Source organism: Lipotes vexillifer, unplaced genomic scaffold, assembly GCF_000442215.2.
Source record: "Lipotes vexillifer unplaced genomic scaffold, Lipotes_vexillifer_v1.1 scaffold1129, whole genome shotgun sequence".
NCBI classification, from domain to species: Eukaryota; Metazoa; Chordata; class Mammalia; order Artiodactyla; family Lipotidae; genus Lipotes; species Lipotes vexillifer.
Window position 1 is genome coordinate 498337 of NW_006789022.1, and position 13533 is coordinate 511869.

A 13533-nucleotide genomic window follows, 5' to 3' on the forward strand; every position below is an offset into this window, starting at 1 on the left:
TGCAGCAGCAAAGACCCGATGTAGCCAAAAATTAAATAAATGAATGAATAAATAAATTTATTAAAAAAAAATAATATATTGATATTGGTTTATCAATTGTAACAAATGTACCACACTAACACAAGATGTTAGTAATAGGGGAAACTGGGCAATGGAGTGCAAGGGTGAGTATATGGATCTCTATGTATTATTTACTCAACTCTTCTGTAAATCTAAAACAGTACTAAAAATAAAATCTATTATTTATTTTTGAAAACCATGTTGATAATTTTCTCTTAGACTAATCACATTTCATGTACGGATAAAATGTATTATTTGTAAGGTTCGAGTATACACAGCATTTTTCAGTAACGCAGCGACTCTCTATGTAGAGGGACAGCTGCACTTTGTTTTGTTTGGAATTTTGCCAAGACTTGGTCACCATTTCAGAAAATCATATCACCAATAGCAAACTAGTAGGTCTTGGAGTGGCCGGTTCGCCTGTACTGTGTATGCATTCACAGCCATTGCATGAACAGTGGTTTTATAAAGAGGGGCCAGAATCTGACTGCTTCACTGTGCCTGAGCATTAACATATTCAAACACACATTATTTTATTACCAGATACTTTTCTCTATCCTGGGTAGTACAATTAGGGTATTTTATTGACATTAACTTTTGCGTATATAGATAGGTTTTATTACAGATGAATTTCACTGCAGGATAGTAACAAAATATTTTCTCTTAGAAGGATGACTGAGTCTGATTGAGTGGAGAACCCCTCCTTTAAAATGAAATCCACACTCCTTACTCAGCCCTCAGGCCGGTCATAACTAGACAGGCTGTCACAGAAGCTCTGTCCCCTCCTCCTGCCATGCCTGCCAAAGGAATCTATTTGTATGTCCCAGAATGTGTTGGCATTCTTATGTCCCTGACCGTGGTACGGGCTGTTCTCTCGGTGAAACGCCTTCATCGTCTTCACTCACAGCCTCACAAATGCAATGTTCCTTAAACCTCAGTTCCTCATGTACTTCCATGGAAACTTGTGTCACAGCTGTGCCCCCCCCATTAAGTGTATAAATAAATTCATTTTCAAGGAAAAGTATATCTTATAATAAATAGGAAACCAGCATAAGTGGCCCTAAAAATAAAGTAACTATAAAAATAGATAGAATTAACATGTTATTAATCTCTATTTAGGTAAATTTGTCAGCAGAAGCCCTGAGGCCAGTTTATGTGTATGTGAGAGAGAGAGAGAGAGAGAGAGATTAACAGGTGTTAGAAACATGCTAGCACCGCAGTTGAGACTTTCCCCCTTGTTGTACTCCGAAAGCTTGAAAGCAAATTGAAGAGAGAATAACTTTCTCATTCACTGTAATTTAATGATGTCTCTGTTCTCCCTAAAATCATTTGTATATCACTGCAATCCATTTATTAACCAAACATTTATCAGGCACCTGCTATGTACCGGGCAGCGGCGCTAGATGTTTGCAATAAACAGTAAATCACGTAAGTAGGGACTTTCCTGGTGGCACAGTGGTTAAGACTCCGCGCTCCCAATGCAGTGGGACCGGGTTCAATTCCTGGTCAGGGAACTAGATCTCACATGCATGCCACAACTAAGAGTTCACATGCCACAACTAAGAAGCCGGCGAGCCACAACTAAGGAGCCCGCCTGGCACAACTAAGACCCAGTGCAACCAAATAAATAAATATTAAAAAAAAAAAAAAAAAAGGTAAGTACAGTCTTTGCTTCACATACTCACAGTCGGCTAGAGAAAAACAAAACAAAACAAAACACAAGAACCTGGAAATGGCCAAAAAATGTCATTACTAATCAAAATAATTTGTGATTTAAAACCTCTTATTTCTCCAGCATCCCCAATACGCATGGCGATTGAAGAGAAAACAAACCCACTCGTAAATTATATGAGTTAGAGAGAATTAATTACAAAAGGGCAATGGTCTATCATCTTTCAAAGTTTTTAACGGAAACAAATGGGAAGTGGATGCATCTTAATGTTTGATAAGATGTGACGTGGGACCGCCGAAAGTTTTTTTTTTTTTTAAGCGGCGGTGGTAGGAGGGCACCAGGCGAGGCTAGGGAGCGGGTCTGGGCTCACCTCCGGCTCACCCATTCCTCCGGACCCTTTGCTTAGCCCCTCACTGCTCCGGAGCTCAGCCACACCGCCACCGGGAAACCCGCCTGGAGGCCCCGGAGGGACTCGCCCCTCCGTTGTGCGCCCCAAAGTCCCGGCGCTTCCCCAGGCACCCACCGGAGAAGAAGGGGCCATCTGTTCGTCTGTCTTCCAGACCGGCACCTGCACTTGGCCCTCCCCTCTGCCTCCAGGGGGACCCATCTAGGCGCAGCCCGCCAGGACCGCTGGCGACAGACGGTCTCTCTGGCTTCCCCCGGCACCGGCCGCTCTCGGATTACACCCTCTGCCGGGGCTTGGCGGGCGCGCGGCGACCCGGCCCCTCGGCGGTCTCCCAAGTTAGCCGGCGCTAGCAGCGCCACGGCACCACCTCCGACTTGGCGGAGCCGGGAGGACCCTGAGCCAGGTCAGTTCCACAGCACTCCGCTGGGGGGGTGGGGGGGCACCTTCCCCACTACCTCCCCCCACCCCGCCCGCACTGGTCCGGGCCAAGCGCCCGCAGAGAGGGGAGGCGGCGGGGGACTCTTCCCGGGTCACCGCCTCTCGGGCGGCGCGGGGTGCGTTGGGGTCCGGGGACGGCGTGGTCGGGCCGCGGTCAGACGCGGGAGTCTGGAGTCCCCAGTCCTGAGGCCGGGAGGGGTGGTGCGACCCTCTGTCCCCGCCCCGGGGGCGGAGCCGAGGTCGGAGCCTGCGGAGCCTGAGACTAGGCGAAATCGGCCCGAGGCTCCCTGCCCGGCTCCAGCCTCCCCCTACCCCGCTCCAGACTCGGGGAGACCCGACCCCCTCTTCCCCTGTCCACCACCTGCAAGACCTAGTCTCCTGGGTCCCCGGCTCCGCCCACGGGCCCCAGAGCAGGTGCAGGTGCGGCTTCCCCATCTCTCTCCCACCCGGGCGCATCCCGCTGGGCGGCCATGGCGCGAGGAGACGGCCCGCAGGACAGGCGAGTTGGGGACCGGATGGGGTGCGTATGGGGATCCGGTGGCCGTGGGCAGCTCAGACCCGCTCCCTTCGGGCTCTCCAAAGCGCAAAGCAGACCAGCTGGAACTACAACTCCCGTCAGCCGCCTCCCTCGGGTGCCTGAGCCTGGGTGATGGGGGTTGTAGTCCGCTCTCTGGAGGAGCTGCCCTGGGAGGTGGGAGGGGCCGCCGAAGCGGGACGTCCTCCGGGTGACCTTCTGAATGATCCTCACAGCTACCACCTGGTCGGGATCAGCTTCTTCATCCTGGGGCTGGGCACCCTCCTTCCCTGGAACTTCTTCATCACAGCCATCCCGGTGAGACTCGTGGCTGGAGTGACAGCCCCACGGTCACAACCACCGTCCCTCCCTCCAGCTGCCTTTCCCCACGATGCCGCCTTTGATTCCTCATTATGTCCGTTCATCGGCTGAGGCAGGATCCTCAGAGAGGGGAGGTGCCTCTCTCATGGCTAGGACGACCAAGCTTTGAGGGATGCCCAGATCCTAGAGGGGCAAGGCCACCAGGTCAGGGGAATCCTGTGGAACCAGCAAGGAGCTACCCACCTACTTCCCCTGTTTGTCATTATTCCTTGCTAGTCACTCAAAAATTGGGTTATCCAAGCCTTTGGTTTTCTTTGAAATAGCATGAATTACATTCATTCATCCAACAAATAGTTAATGTACACCTAGAATTCCTGGCACTGGGGGTACAGAAGGAAACATAGCAGAGGAAGGTTTTATCCTCACGGAGCTTACATTCTTTCAAGGGAAGGCAGGAATGTGGGGCTTGTGTTCTCTTTGGGACTGGGTTATTCTTATATATTAAATGCAACAACTTTCCAGATGCCTCTTTAGTGCCTGGCTCTGTGCTGGGCCCTGGAGACCCAGAGATGAATCAGCCCATGGTCTTGAGAGCAAGATGGGTGCATAAGAAATATAAATAATGTAACATGACACGTGCCATCCCAGGCTTGGAGCAGAGTCCTGTGGGTCCCCAGGGGAGGGAGCAATTCCTTCTGCTTAACGGAAGAGGTGATTTGTAACTTGGGTAAAGCATTTGTGTTGGGGGAGGGGAGTGGTAGGAGGGGAGAGGGCACTCCAGGCAGAGACAGCAGCCTTGCAAAGACACCGAGAGGTAGGAGAGTACCAGCTTATTCAGAGAAAGGGCCAGAGCTTGGGGTGACTGGAGCTTAGCAGGACGGAACAGGAAATGGGGCCCAAAAGGGAGACCAGGGTCTGGTTCTGAAGGGCCCCAAATGCTGTTCCAAAACCTTGGGGCTTTGCCTTGCAGGCAACAGGGAGCCATGGACGGGGAGCAGGGGAGTTAAGCAGAGTCGTGGCAGGATGTGTGTTCCAGAGAGAAAGCAGTTGGTCAGCACCTGGGCCAGAGCCTGGCTTACAGTAGGAGCTCCATAAATACTTGGGAACCTGGAAGCTGCTGCAGGAGTGGGGGTGGGTGCTGGAGCCAGGGCACAGGAGAGGAGGGGTGATCCAAAGATGAAGCAAAGCCCAAGTAGGGAGTTCTTAGTGCTTGGGCTCAGTCCCAGACTTCAGCCGTTCAATTCAATGCACGTTCATCGAGCTCCAACTGTGTGCCAGGTGCTGGGGACGGTGCAAAGACAGAGAGTCAGTCCCGCAGAAGTTAACAGAGCAATCCCAAGCCTGGGAGGAGGTAGAGGGAGAAGGCTGGTGGGTTCCTGAGGATAGGTTGTAGGGTGACCCTGTACCCCACTCCCCTGGCATCCTGGCAGTACTTCCAGGGGCGTCTGGCAGGGGCCAACGGCACCACCGAGACCCTGGGCACCAACCACACGAGCCCTGCAGATACCTTCAACTTCAACAACTGGGTGACACTGCTGTCCCAGCTGCCTCTGCTGCTCTTCACACTCCTCAACTCCTTCCTGTACCAGTGGTGAGAAGCCCTGCCCCTTGGGCTCAATGCCAGGCCATCCCTCTGTTGTCCCTTCCCCACCTTTGCTGAGGCAGCTCCATCTGGGCCCAGGGAAGACCTCCCATGCTTCCTCCCCTCCCCCCTGCATCTCTCCCCAGCCCCCACTGTCCAGCCCTGGGATGAGACTCTTGCCCCCTCCCCTCACCTGGCCTGGGCCCAGCGATGCCCACGCTGCCCTCCTCCGTTCTGAGCAGCATCCCTGAGACGGTGCGGATTCTGGGCAGCCTGCTGCTCATCCTGCTGCTCTTTACCCTGACGGCGGTGTTGGTCAAGGTGGACATGAGCCCCGAGCCCTTCTTCTCCATCACCATGGCCTCTGTCTGGTTCATCAACTGTGAGCACCGCTGCCCTTCCCCACCTCCCCACCCAGCCCCCCAGGGCTTCAGCCCAGCCTCTTCTTTTTACTGAAAGGGCCCAAAGTATCCAAGAAGGGAAGACAGCAGTAGCATCACCCGTATCCCTGATGAGAAACTGAGGCCCAGGGGGGAAGAAAAGTCACTCGTCCAAGGCCCCACAGCGACCTAAGAGCAGGTCTCCTGGCCCCTAGCCCCTCACACCTAGGGCTGCACCTCGGAGGAGGGATGAACGTGGGGTGTTACATCGGAACATGCCTCCCCAACCTAGTCCGGAGTCCCCTATGCACACTGCCAACCCCTCCTCCAGGGAGCCCCCAAGGCCTGCCTAGTTGAGCAGCGGCCCCCAATCCTGTCCCTCCACAGCCTTCTGTGCAGTTCTGCAGGGCAGCCTCTTCGGACAACTGGGCACCATGCCTTCCACGTACAGCACCCTCTTCCTCAGCGGCCAAGGCCTGGCTGGGATCTTCGCTGCTCTTGCCATGCTCATGTCCATGGCCAGTGAGTAGACTTGGGTGGCTGGAGGGCAGGGGTGGCCTCTGGGATTCTGGGGAGCAGAGAGAATGTGCCAAGAGCAGGATGCCTTGGGCTTTGGTGGAGATGGAGGTGATGGGATGATGGGGGAGCTGGGGATTGGGTTTGGGGCTCTTGATTTATACAATGAGAGAATGACTAGGTGAGGATTGGGTTAACTTGGGGCCAGGGGCAGGATCCCTGAGGCCAGCACTGGCATGTGGCAGTAGGCTGAGGTTGAGGGAAGCGGGGACAGGTTTGGGATTCAGATAGACTTGGGTCTGAATCCCGGTTCCAGCATTGGCTGGCACTTACCTGTGTCAGGTTCCCCACCTGAATGATTATTATAGCTCCATCCTCAGATTATAAGGAGCATGCAGTAATAATGAGCACATAGTAGGTGCTCAACAAAAATGACACACGGGGAAGAGTGAGAGGAGTGAAGGGCTGGGCTGGGCCAGTTTGTTAGTGGGAGGAATGGAAGATGCCGGGAGGTGAATCTGAGACATGCATAATGCGAAGCAGGAAGAGTTGTTAGCCCTGCGGGAGCTGGTGGACCAGCCACCTCCCTTCTGCAGCTGAAGTTTCTGCACAGGTGGCGTGGATGCCCAGACCTCCGCCCTGGGGTACTTCATCACGCCCTGCGTGGGCATCCTCACGTCCATCGTGTGTTACCTGAGCCTGCCCCACCTGGTGAGCCTGGTATGGGGCTCAAGGCCCACTTCAGAGCATCACAGATACAGCCCTGAGTCTGAGGCCCTGAGAGAGGCCAAAGGAGGCAGCGGGGACCTGGGCCCAGCCCTGATCCCCAAAGGAGTCAGCCACTGGGGGACCCCAGCCTCTAAGTCAACAGGGTGGGGAGGGATCCAGGCACTTCAGCCAAGCCAGGCAGGGACAACGCTTTCCTTCTGCAGAAGTTTGCCCGCTACTACCTGGCCAAGAAACCATCAAAGGCACAAGGTCAAGAGCTGGAGACCAAAGCTGAGCTCCTCAAGTCTGGTGAGCCCGGGACCCTGCCAGGGAGGTGGAGCCACCACCACAGGGAAGCATTTCCCCTCCGTCCCCAACTAGAACCCTCATCCCTAGTAGCCTCGTGTAATCAGAGGCAGAAGATCTTGAAGGGAAGTCAATGGGATTAAAGTCATCCCTTTGCCCTCTGGGCCTCAGTTTCCTCCTCTATAAAATGGGGAGGCAGTAGAGTTTCAGGCATACAAGTTCTAGATCCTAGTGTGTCTGAGTTTGAATTCTAGCTTCATAACACCCAAGTTGTGTGACCTTAGTCAAGTCACATAACCCCTCTGAGCCTCAGTTTCTTTATTTGTAAAGCAATGGCAGTGAAATAATCCATTTAAGGTGCTTAACTCTGCCAGGCACAAGTATGGGCTTAATAAATAGTAGCTCGGCATATTTCCATTGTTAATTCTCTTTGCCTGAACCCTGGGCTGGTGGAGGGTCACTTGTTTTAATTGCTTGGAATCTCCTTCCCTTGTGCCTCGTTGTCACAAGCGTGGGTCACAGGCATGACCCTGCCCTCCCCTCTTGCCCCAGATGAGAAGAAGGGGATTCCCAACAGCCCCCAAAGGGCAGCGCTGACTCTGGATCTTGACCCTGAGAAGGAGACAGAGATGGAGCCAGAGGAACCCCAGAAGCCAGGAAAACCTTCAGTTTTCATTGTCTTCCAGAAGGTTTGGCTTGGATATAGCCCCCAACCACCACCCCTGGGGAAGAGAGGGCTGCTCTCTCCAGCCTTCCCCAGAGACTCTTAGAATGCGCTGGGGCCTGTACTCACCTGGTCCACCCAAGGTGACAGGGTCATGGTGGGTCAGAGACATGCTGGGCCAGGCCCCAGTGCCCTGTTCCTGGGCCAGGGCTTGAGCAGGAGGGTTTGGCTGCGTGTTGGGCTCTGGGTCTGCCCGCCTGCTCACACCCTTGCCTCCGACCCCCAGATCTGGCTGACGGCGCTGTGCCTTGTGTTGGTCTTCACAGTCACCCTGTCCGTCTTCCCAGCCATCACAGCCATGGTGACCAGCTCCACCAGCCCTGGGAAGTGGAGTGAGTGCTGGGAAGCGGAAGAGGACAGGGCAGTGGGAATGAAGGGCAGAGAGGGAAGAGGGCAGCCAGGACCAGGATAAGCCCTCTCTCCCTCCCAGGTCAGTTCTTCAACCCCATCTGCTGCTTCCTTCTCTTCAACGTCATGGACTGTCTGGGACGCAGCCTGACCTCTTACTTCCTGTGGGTGAGCACACCTAGGCTGGGGTGATCTGATGGTTTGGGGAAGCAGTCGGGGATCAGAGGGTGTGAAAGAGCACAGAAAGGTGATGTCCCAACAGTCCCACTGGTCTGGGTCTGGTAATGGAACAGCTGGCTGGTTTAGCAGTGAGGACCTGGCCCCTGGAGATATGCAAGCCAGGGCTTAGGCTGTGAACTCTTTGAAAGCAGAAGCCTTGTCCAGTTGACCTGTGTCTCCAGCATCCAGCCTAGGGCCCAGGCCCTGGTGCTTAGAGACTGTTATGTGGAGTTTCCTGCACCACGTGGGAGGTCAGACAAGATTCTTAGTATTTAGATTGCTTTTAGCCAAGATGCTGCTGCTTTATATGAAATCTTCCAAGGACACACAACAAATAAAGTAGATCAAAGAGTAGCTGCTCTGGGAATTCCCCAGCGGTCCAGTGGTTAGGACTCCGAGCTCTCACTGCCAAGGGCCCAGGTTCAATCCCTGGTCAGGGAACTAAGATCCCACAAGCTGTGCATCCAAGCCAGGACGGGGCCCGGATCCCCAGCGTCCAAACCCATCTTCCCCAAAGGGGTCTTTGGAACCCAGGGGTGCTCAGAGCCACCAATGTTGAAAACCGAAGTTGCTTGTCTAGTCCTGCCATGGAGAGAGCATGAACTGGAGCTCAGGAGAGGCAAAGTCTAGTCCCAGGCTGGTCCTTGATTGCTGGGTGGCCTTGGCCCAGCTGCTCGCTCTCCAGAGGCCCAAGTGCTGGGTCCTCACTGGCACACATGGAGTAGGTCAGGGGAAGTGATAGTTGAGTCTATCTGGGGTGTCCCTGGAGCAGAGACCCTGCTCCCAGGGACCACCCTCACCCCAACCTTCTGCCGCAGCCAGACAAAGACAGCCGGCTGCTGCCCCTGCTGGTCTGCCTGCGCATCCTGTTTGTGCCACTCTTCATGCTGTGCCACGTGCCCGAGAGGTCCCGGCTGCCCATCCTCTTCCCACAGGACGCCTACTTCATCACTTTCATGCTGCTTTTTGCTGTTTCAAATGGTTACCTGGTGTCCCTCACCATGTGCCTGGCGCCCAGGTCTGGGGGATGGGAAGGTGGGGGGGAGGGTCTGGGAGCAGGGAGGTGGGCTAGCTCTTTGAGGGGCCTCACTGGTGCCACCTGTCATGTCAGGCTTTAACTGCTGAGCCGGTCCCAGGCCAGGAGCTGGGGAGAGGAGGACTTGGCTGGGGAGGTTCCTGCCCAGTAAAGTAGCCCAGGCACTGATTTCAGGGCCTCCTCTCTGGTCCTCAGTTTCACCATCTGTGAAATAAATGGGTTGGACTGTCATTCCTTAGGGCCCAGCTACTCTCCCAAATTCTCAGTTGCAAGGGAGCTAAGGTTTTGATCACAAGCAGAGTTCCTGGGCTATTTACTCTAGGGAAGATGGAGTTGAGAATCCAGGGAGAGCAGAGGTGACCGGGAGGACCAGGTAGGGGACATTTTGCCAGGAAGGAAGTCAGTTGCATCTAGGCCCCAGGGGCGTGAGAGATGTCCATGTCCAGTGGCCCCATTTTACAGATCAGGAAACTGGAGTCCAGAGAGAAGGGCCTAATTATAGCGACCAGAGGTTGGGTCAGCCCAGACTAGAACTCAGGCGTCCTGTTGTTAGGAGGGCGGAGGGCCCAGGGCTGGGTCCAGGTTGGGCCTGACATTTTCTAAGAGCTCCTGCTCCTGTGTGTTCTAGGCAGGTGCTGCCACATGAGAGGGAGGTGGCCGGCGCCCTCATGACCTTCTTCCTGGCTCTGGGGCTCTCCTGTGGAGCCTCGCTCTCCTTCCTCCTCAAGGCGCTGCTCTGAAGTGCTCCGTCCAGGACTCTCCCAGCATCTTCTCTTCGGAGCTGAGACCCAGCACAGGGGGAATGGTGGGCCAGGCTCAAGCCTCTGCTGGGCTGGGGCCCCGCGGTCCGAGGGTCCCAGGAAGAGGCGGGTGCTGCTCTCTTTCCTGGGCTGGTGGCCACCTGGGGTGCTGCAAGGAAGAATTCACCACCTGCCATTCTAACCCTCCCCAGGAGTGGAGTTGACGCACAGAGACAGACTATCTAGATGCACACAGACCTCACTGAAAGGGTGATGATCATGAAAAAGAGGGCCGAGGACAATGGCCCTTCCTCACCATCAGGAGTGCATTTGTTAATCATGAGAAACTCACTGGCCAAGTGCCGGGGCTCAGAGGCCACAGGTGGGAACTTGCCAACTGTGTAGCTGGTGTGGCCGCAGCTTCAGATTCAGAGTGGGAGTGAGGGCCAGCCCTGGACAGGAGCTCCTCTTCTCTCCAGGCCTCAGTGACCCCATGGTCAAGTCTCTTGGACTCCAGAACAGAGGATTCCAGGGAAGTTGAAAGGACAGGGAGAAGGAGTTCAGGATCTGAGGGTGCTCGAAGGACCCTCTGGGCCTCAAACAGGGTTTTCGTCGCCAGCATTTACTGTGTCCACTCCCCAGAGCCCATCTGGGCCTGGGTCGCAGAACTGCAGTTAGCCTGCATGTGTGCACTGCACTTTACAGTTTGCAAAGCTCTTCTGCACCCGCTCTCTCACTGAAGCCACACTGAGGCCCTTGGAGGGAGGCCAGCAGGGATTGTGCTCCCCTCTGTACAGGTGAGGAAACCGAGTCCCAGGGGGAAGTGACCAGTTCTTGGCACAGCCAGGACCCAGCCCCCACCTCCCTGTAGGTGCTGTTCTTCCTGCCCACGGCCCGCTTCCTTTTCCTTGAGGGGCTCAAGGCGAGAGCCCTAAGCACTTACTCCACCTTTTTGCTTGTTTTTTCTCTCTGACCCTGCTCCTGGGTCTAATAATAACCTTCTCCATTTGTACAATGAATTCACTTTCCAAAGTGCTTTCAGCTCTATTGGCTTTGATGAGCTGGGTGGGGTGGGGATGATTGTACCCATTTGACAGATGGGATGACCAAGGCCCTGAGAGGGGCAGGGACTTGTGGGCATCCCTGCGCTGGGCCCTCTTGACCACATCATGGCCCAGGGGTACTGGCCTGCAAGGAGCCCTGTGCTCCCGGGCAGAGTGTCTGGCCGCATGGATGACTATCGCTCTCTCCCCCACCGGTGTCCTCTGCTTCCCCAGGCTCCCCCTTTTCAGAAACGGGGACTCAGAGAGGCAGTCAGCCAATTCTCCACAGGGTTGGAGGAAAGGCCTGCTTGGCCACACACCTGTGCTACCCTGCCCAGCACAAAGAAAAGCAGGGGCTTTTGAGATTACACGCAGCAGCCTTTCTGCCCACTTGCCCTCCTGCCTTCTGTGACCATTCCCTCAGCACCTATTATATGCCAGGCGCTGAGCCAGTGCAGGGCCCCTGCTCAGAAGCCAGAGGCTGCTTTGCTACCAAAGAGGAAAGTGAGGCAAGCTATGACCTTGGGAGCTGAAATAAAGCCACACTCCTTCGACCCTTTTTCATTGTGCCAGGTTCTGGCTGGTCTGGCAACCCTGAAACGAAGGAGTTGTGACCCTCCTCCCCAGGCCATGGGAAATAGAATGTAACTTGTGATGGGGTTTGTGAGGACCCTGCAGAATGTGTAATATGAAACTCTTAGAAGAGGGGGCCAGTGATCTCACTGGGAAGTTGGGGCAAGCCTCCCTGAGGAGGTGTCTCCTGAGCTGGGCCTTGAGGGATGAATATGAGCTTGCTGGGCTGAGGTGGGGGAGGGGCGTCCCAGGAGAGGTACCAGAAAATGTGGAAGGCATGGACACGGAATATTCAGGGAACAGTGGGGACTTCTGGCAGCAGGTCACGGGGGAGCAGAAACTCCTAGGGTGTGAGGAAGGGGACGGGAGAGGATGAGGCTGGGGCAGTGGGCTGGGGACAAATGCTGAAGGGCCTTAGGGCTGAGGCCTAACCAGGGGATTAGAGAGAGGAGAAGGCACACAGAAGAGAAGGCTGCTGCCTCTAGAGGCCGTTTAACTTGGTGGTTAAGTGCATGTGCCCTGACCCACAGTCCTGGGTTCGAAGCCAGGCCCTTTCCCTGCAGTGGGAACTGGGATTCCTGGAGACTGCAGTCCTGGAGAAAGCACTGGAGTACAGACTACCATTTACTAAATGGTAGTTGTAGTCCTGGGATTATTTTGTGCAGACCACTAGGCCTAGCTGTACCCTTTGGCTGGGACTGGTGGGAGCAGGACCCCAGTACTTCCTAGGTCCCCTTCTCCTTCTCTACCTTCAGAGACTGTTGCCTGTTGTACCCAAAAGCTCCCTAGACCTGCCAGACCCAGCCATCCCGGGGAACCCAGTGGTACTGGTCCGCGTTCAGCCGGGTTGGGCTGAGCACTGGACGATGGGCCCAGAAAGATGTCCTTATGATGTCACAACATGGAATTCCTTCTTCCTGTCCTCATTCCCTGTATACCTAGCCCAACTTTCCCATCAGATCAGGATGCAGCTGGTTTTGATGTTAGAAAAATACTTGGGCTGATGGGCTACACTTGGCTCATCCCTCTCCTGATGCCCAGCCCCCCTGGCCACCGCCACATCCCCAGCCTGACACAGCTCTGCCAACAGGCCCAGGTTCCCTCAGAAGCAGCCAGTGTCCATGAGCAAACAGTTGGAGAGGGCTCTATGTGGAGGGCACTGAGACAGGCTTGGTGGAGGGACACAAACATTGCAAGGCCAGTCCTTATCCTCCAGTTGCTCACCTTTTTATGAGGAGGACACCTCCTGGTTTGTAAATTGATTCAGCTCTCCAATTAAAAGTCAGAGATTGTCAGAATGGATTTGAAAATGATTCAACGATATGCTGGCTATCTACCAGAAACTCACTTTAGAGCAAAAACCACAAATAGGTTGAAAGTTAAAGAATGCAAAAAGATATTCTATGTAAACAGTAACCAAAAAAGACAGTTGGGGTGGATATACTAATATCAGAAAAAATAGGCTTTAATTCAAAAATCATTGAAGAGACAAAGAGGGCTGTTATATATTCATAAAAGCGTAAGTCCATCAAGAAGATATAATAATTATAAACATATACACACCTAACAACAAAGTCCTAAAAACTATGAAGCCAAAATTGACAAAATTGAAGGAGAAACAGACATCTCTACAATGATAGAGACTTCAGGATCCCACTTTCAATAAACGATAGAACAACTAGACAGAAGATCAACAAGGAAATAGAACTTGAACACACTCCAAACCAAACAGGCCAAACAGACATACACACAACACTCTACCTAAAAACAGCAGAATATACCTTCTTCCCAAGTGCACACGGAACATTCTCCAGGGAAGATCATATATTAGGTCACAAAACAAAGTTGCAATAATTTTTTAAAAATATTTATTTAGGGGCTTCCCTGGTGGCGCAGTGGTTGAGAGTCTGCCTGCCGATGCAGGGGACACGGGTTCGTGCCCCGGTC

The 13533-nt window shown here is 54.1% G+C and overlaps 1 protein-coding gene across 1 annotated transcript; it reads left to right on the forward strand.

Moving 5' to 3' along the window:
• Window positions 1-2871: 2871 nt before the first annotated feature.
• On the forward strand, window positions 2872-10982 carry SLC29A2 (solute carrier family 29 member 2). The gene is made up of 12 exons (XM_007461947.1): window positions 2872-3075; window positions 3327-3408; window positions 4842-5002; window positions 5236-5375; window positions 5761-5895; window positions 6503-6600; window positions 6822-6906; window positions 7456-7592; window positions 7854-7959; window positions 8058-8143; window positions 9013-9212; window positions 9859-10982. Exons 1-12 carry the CDS (start codon window positions 3047-3049, stop codon window positions 9968-9970), a joined length of 1371 nt encoding a protein of 456 aa, XP_007462009.1. The 5' UTR covers window positions 2872-3046; the 3' UTR covers window positions 9971-10982.
• The last annotated feature ends 2551 nt before the right edge of the window (window positions 10983-13533 follow it).

Excerpts from the sequence above, each read along its gene's own strand:
- SLC29A2 (XM_007461947.1), top strand. The coding sequence starts at position 3,047 with ATGGCGCGAGGAGACGGCCCGCAGGACAG. Across the intron at positions 3,076-3,326 it reads GGAGACGGCCCGCAGGACAG|CTACCACCTGGTCGGGATCA; the intron begins GCGAGTTGGGGA and ends TGATCCTCACAG. Across the intron at positions 9,213-9,858 it reads ACCATGTGCCTGGCGCCCAG|GCAGGTGCTGCCACATGAGA; the intron begins GTCTGGGGGATG and ends TGTGTGTTCTAG.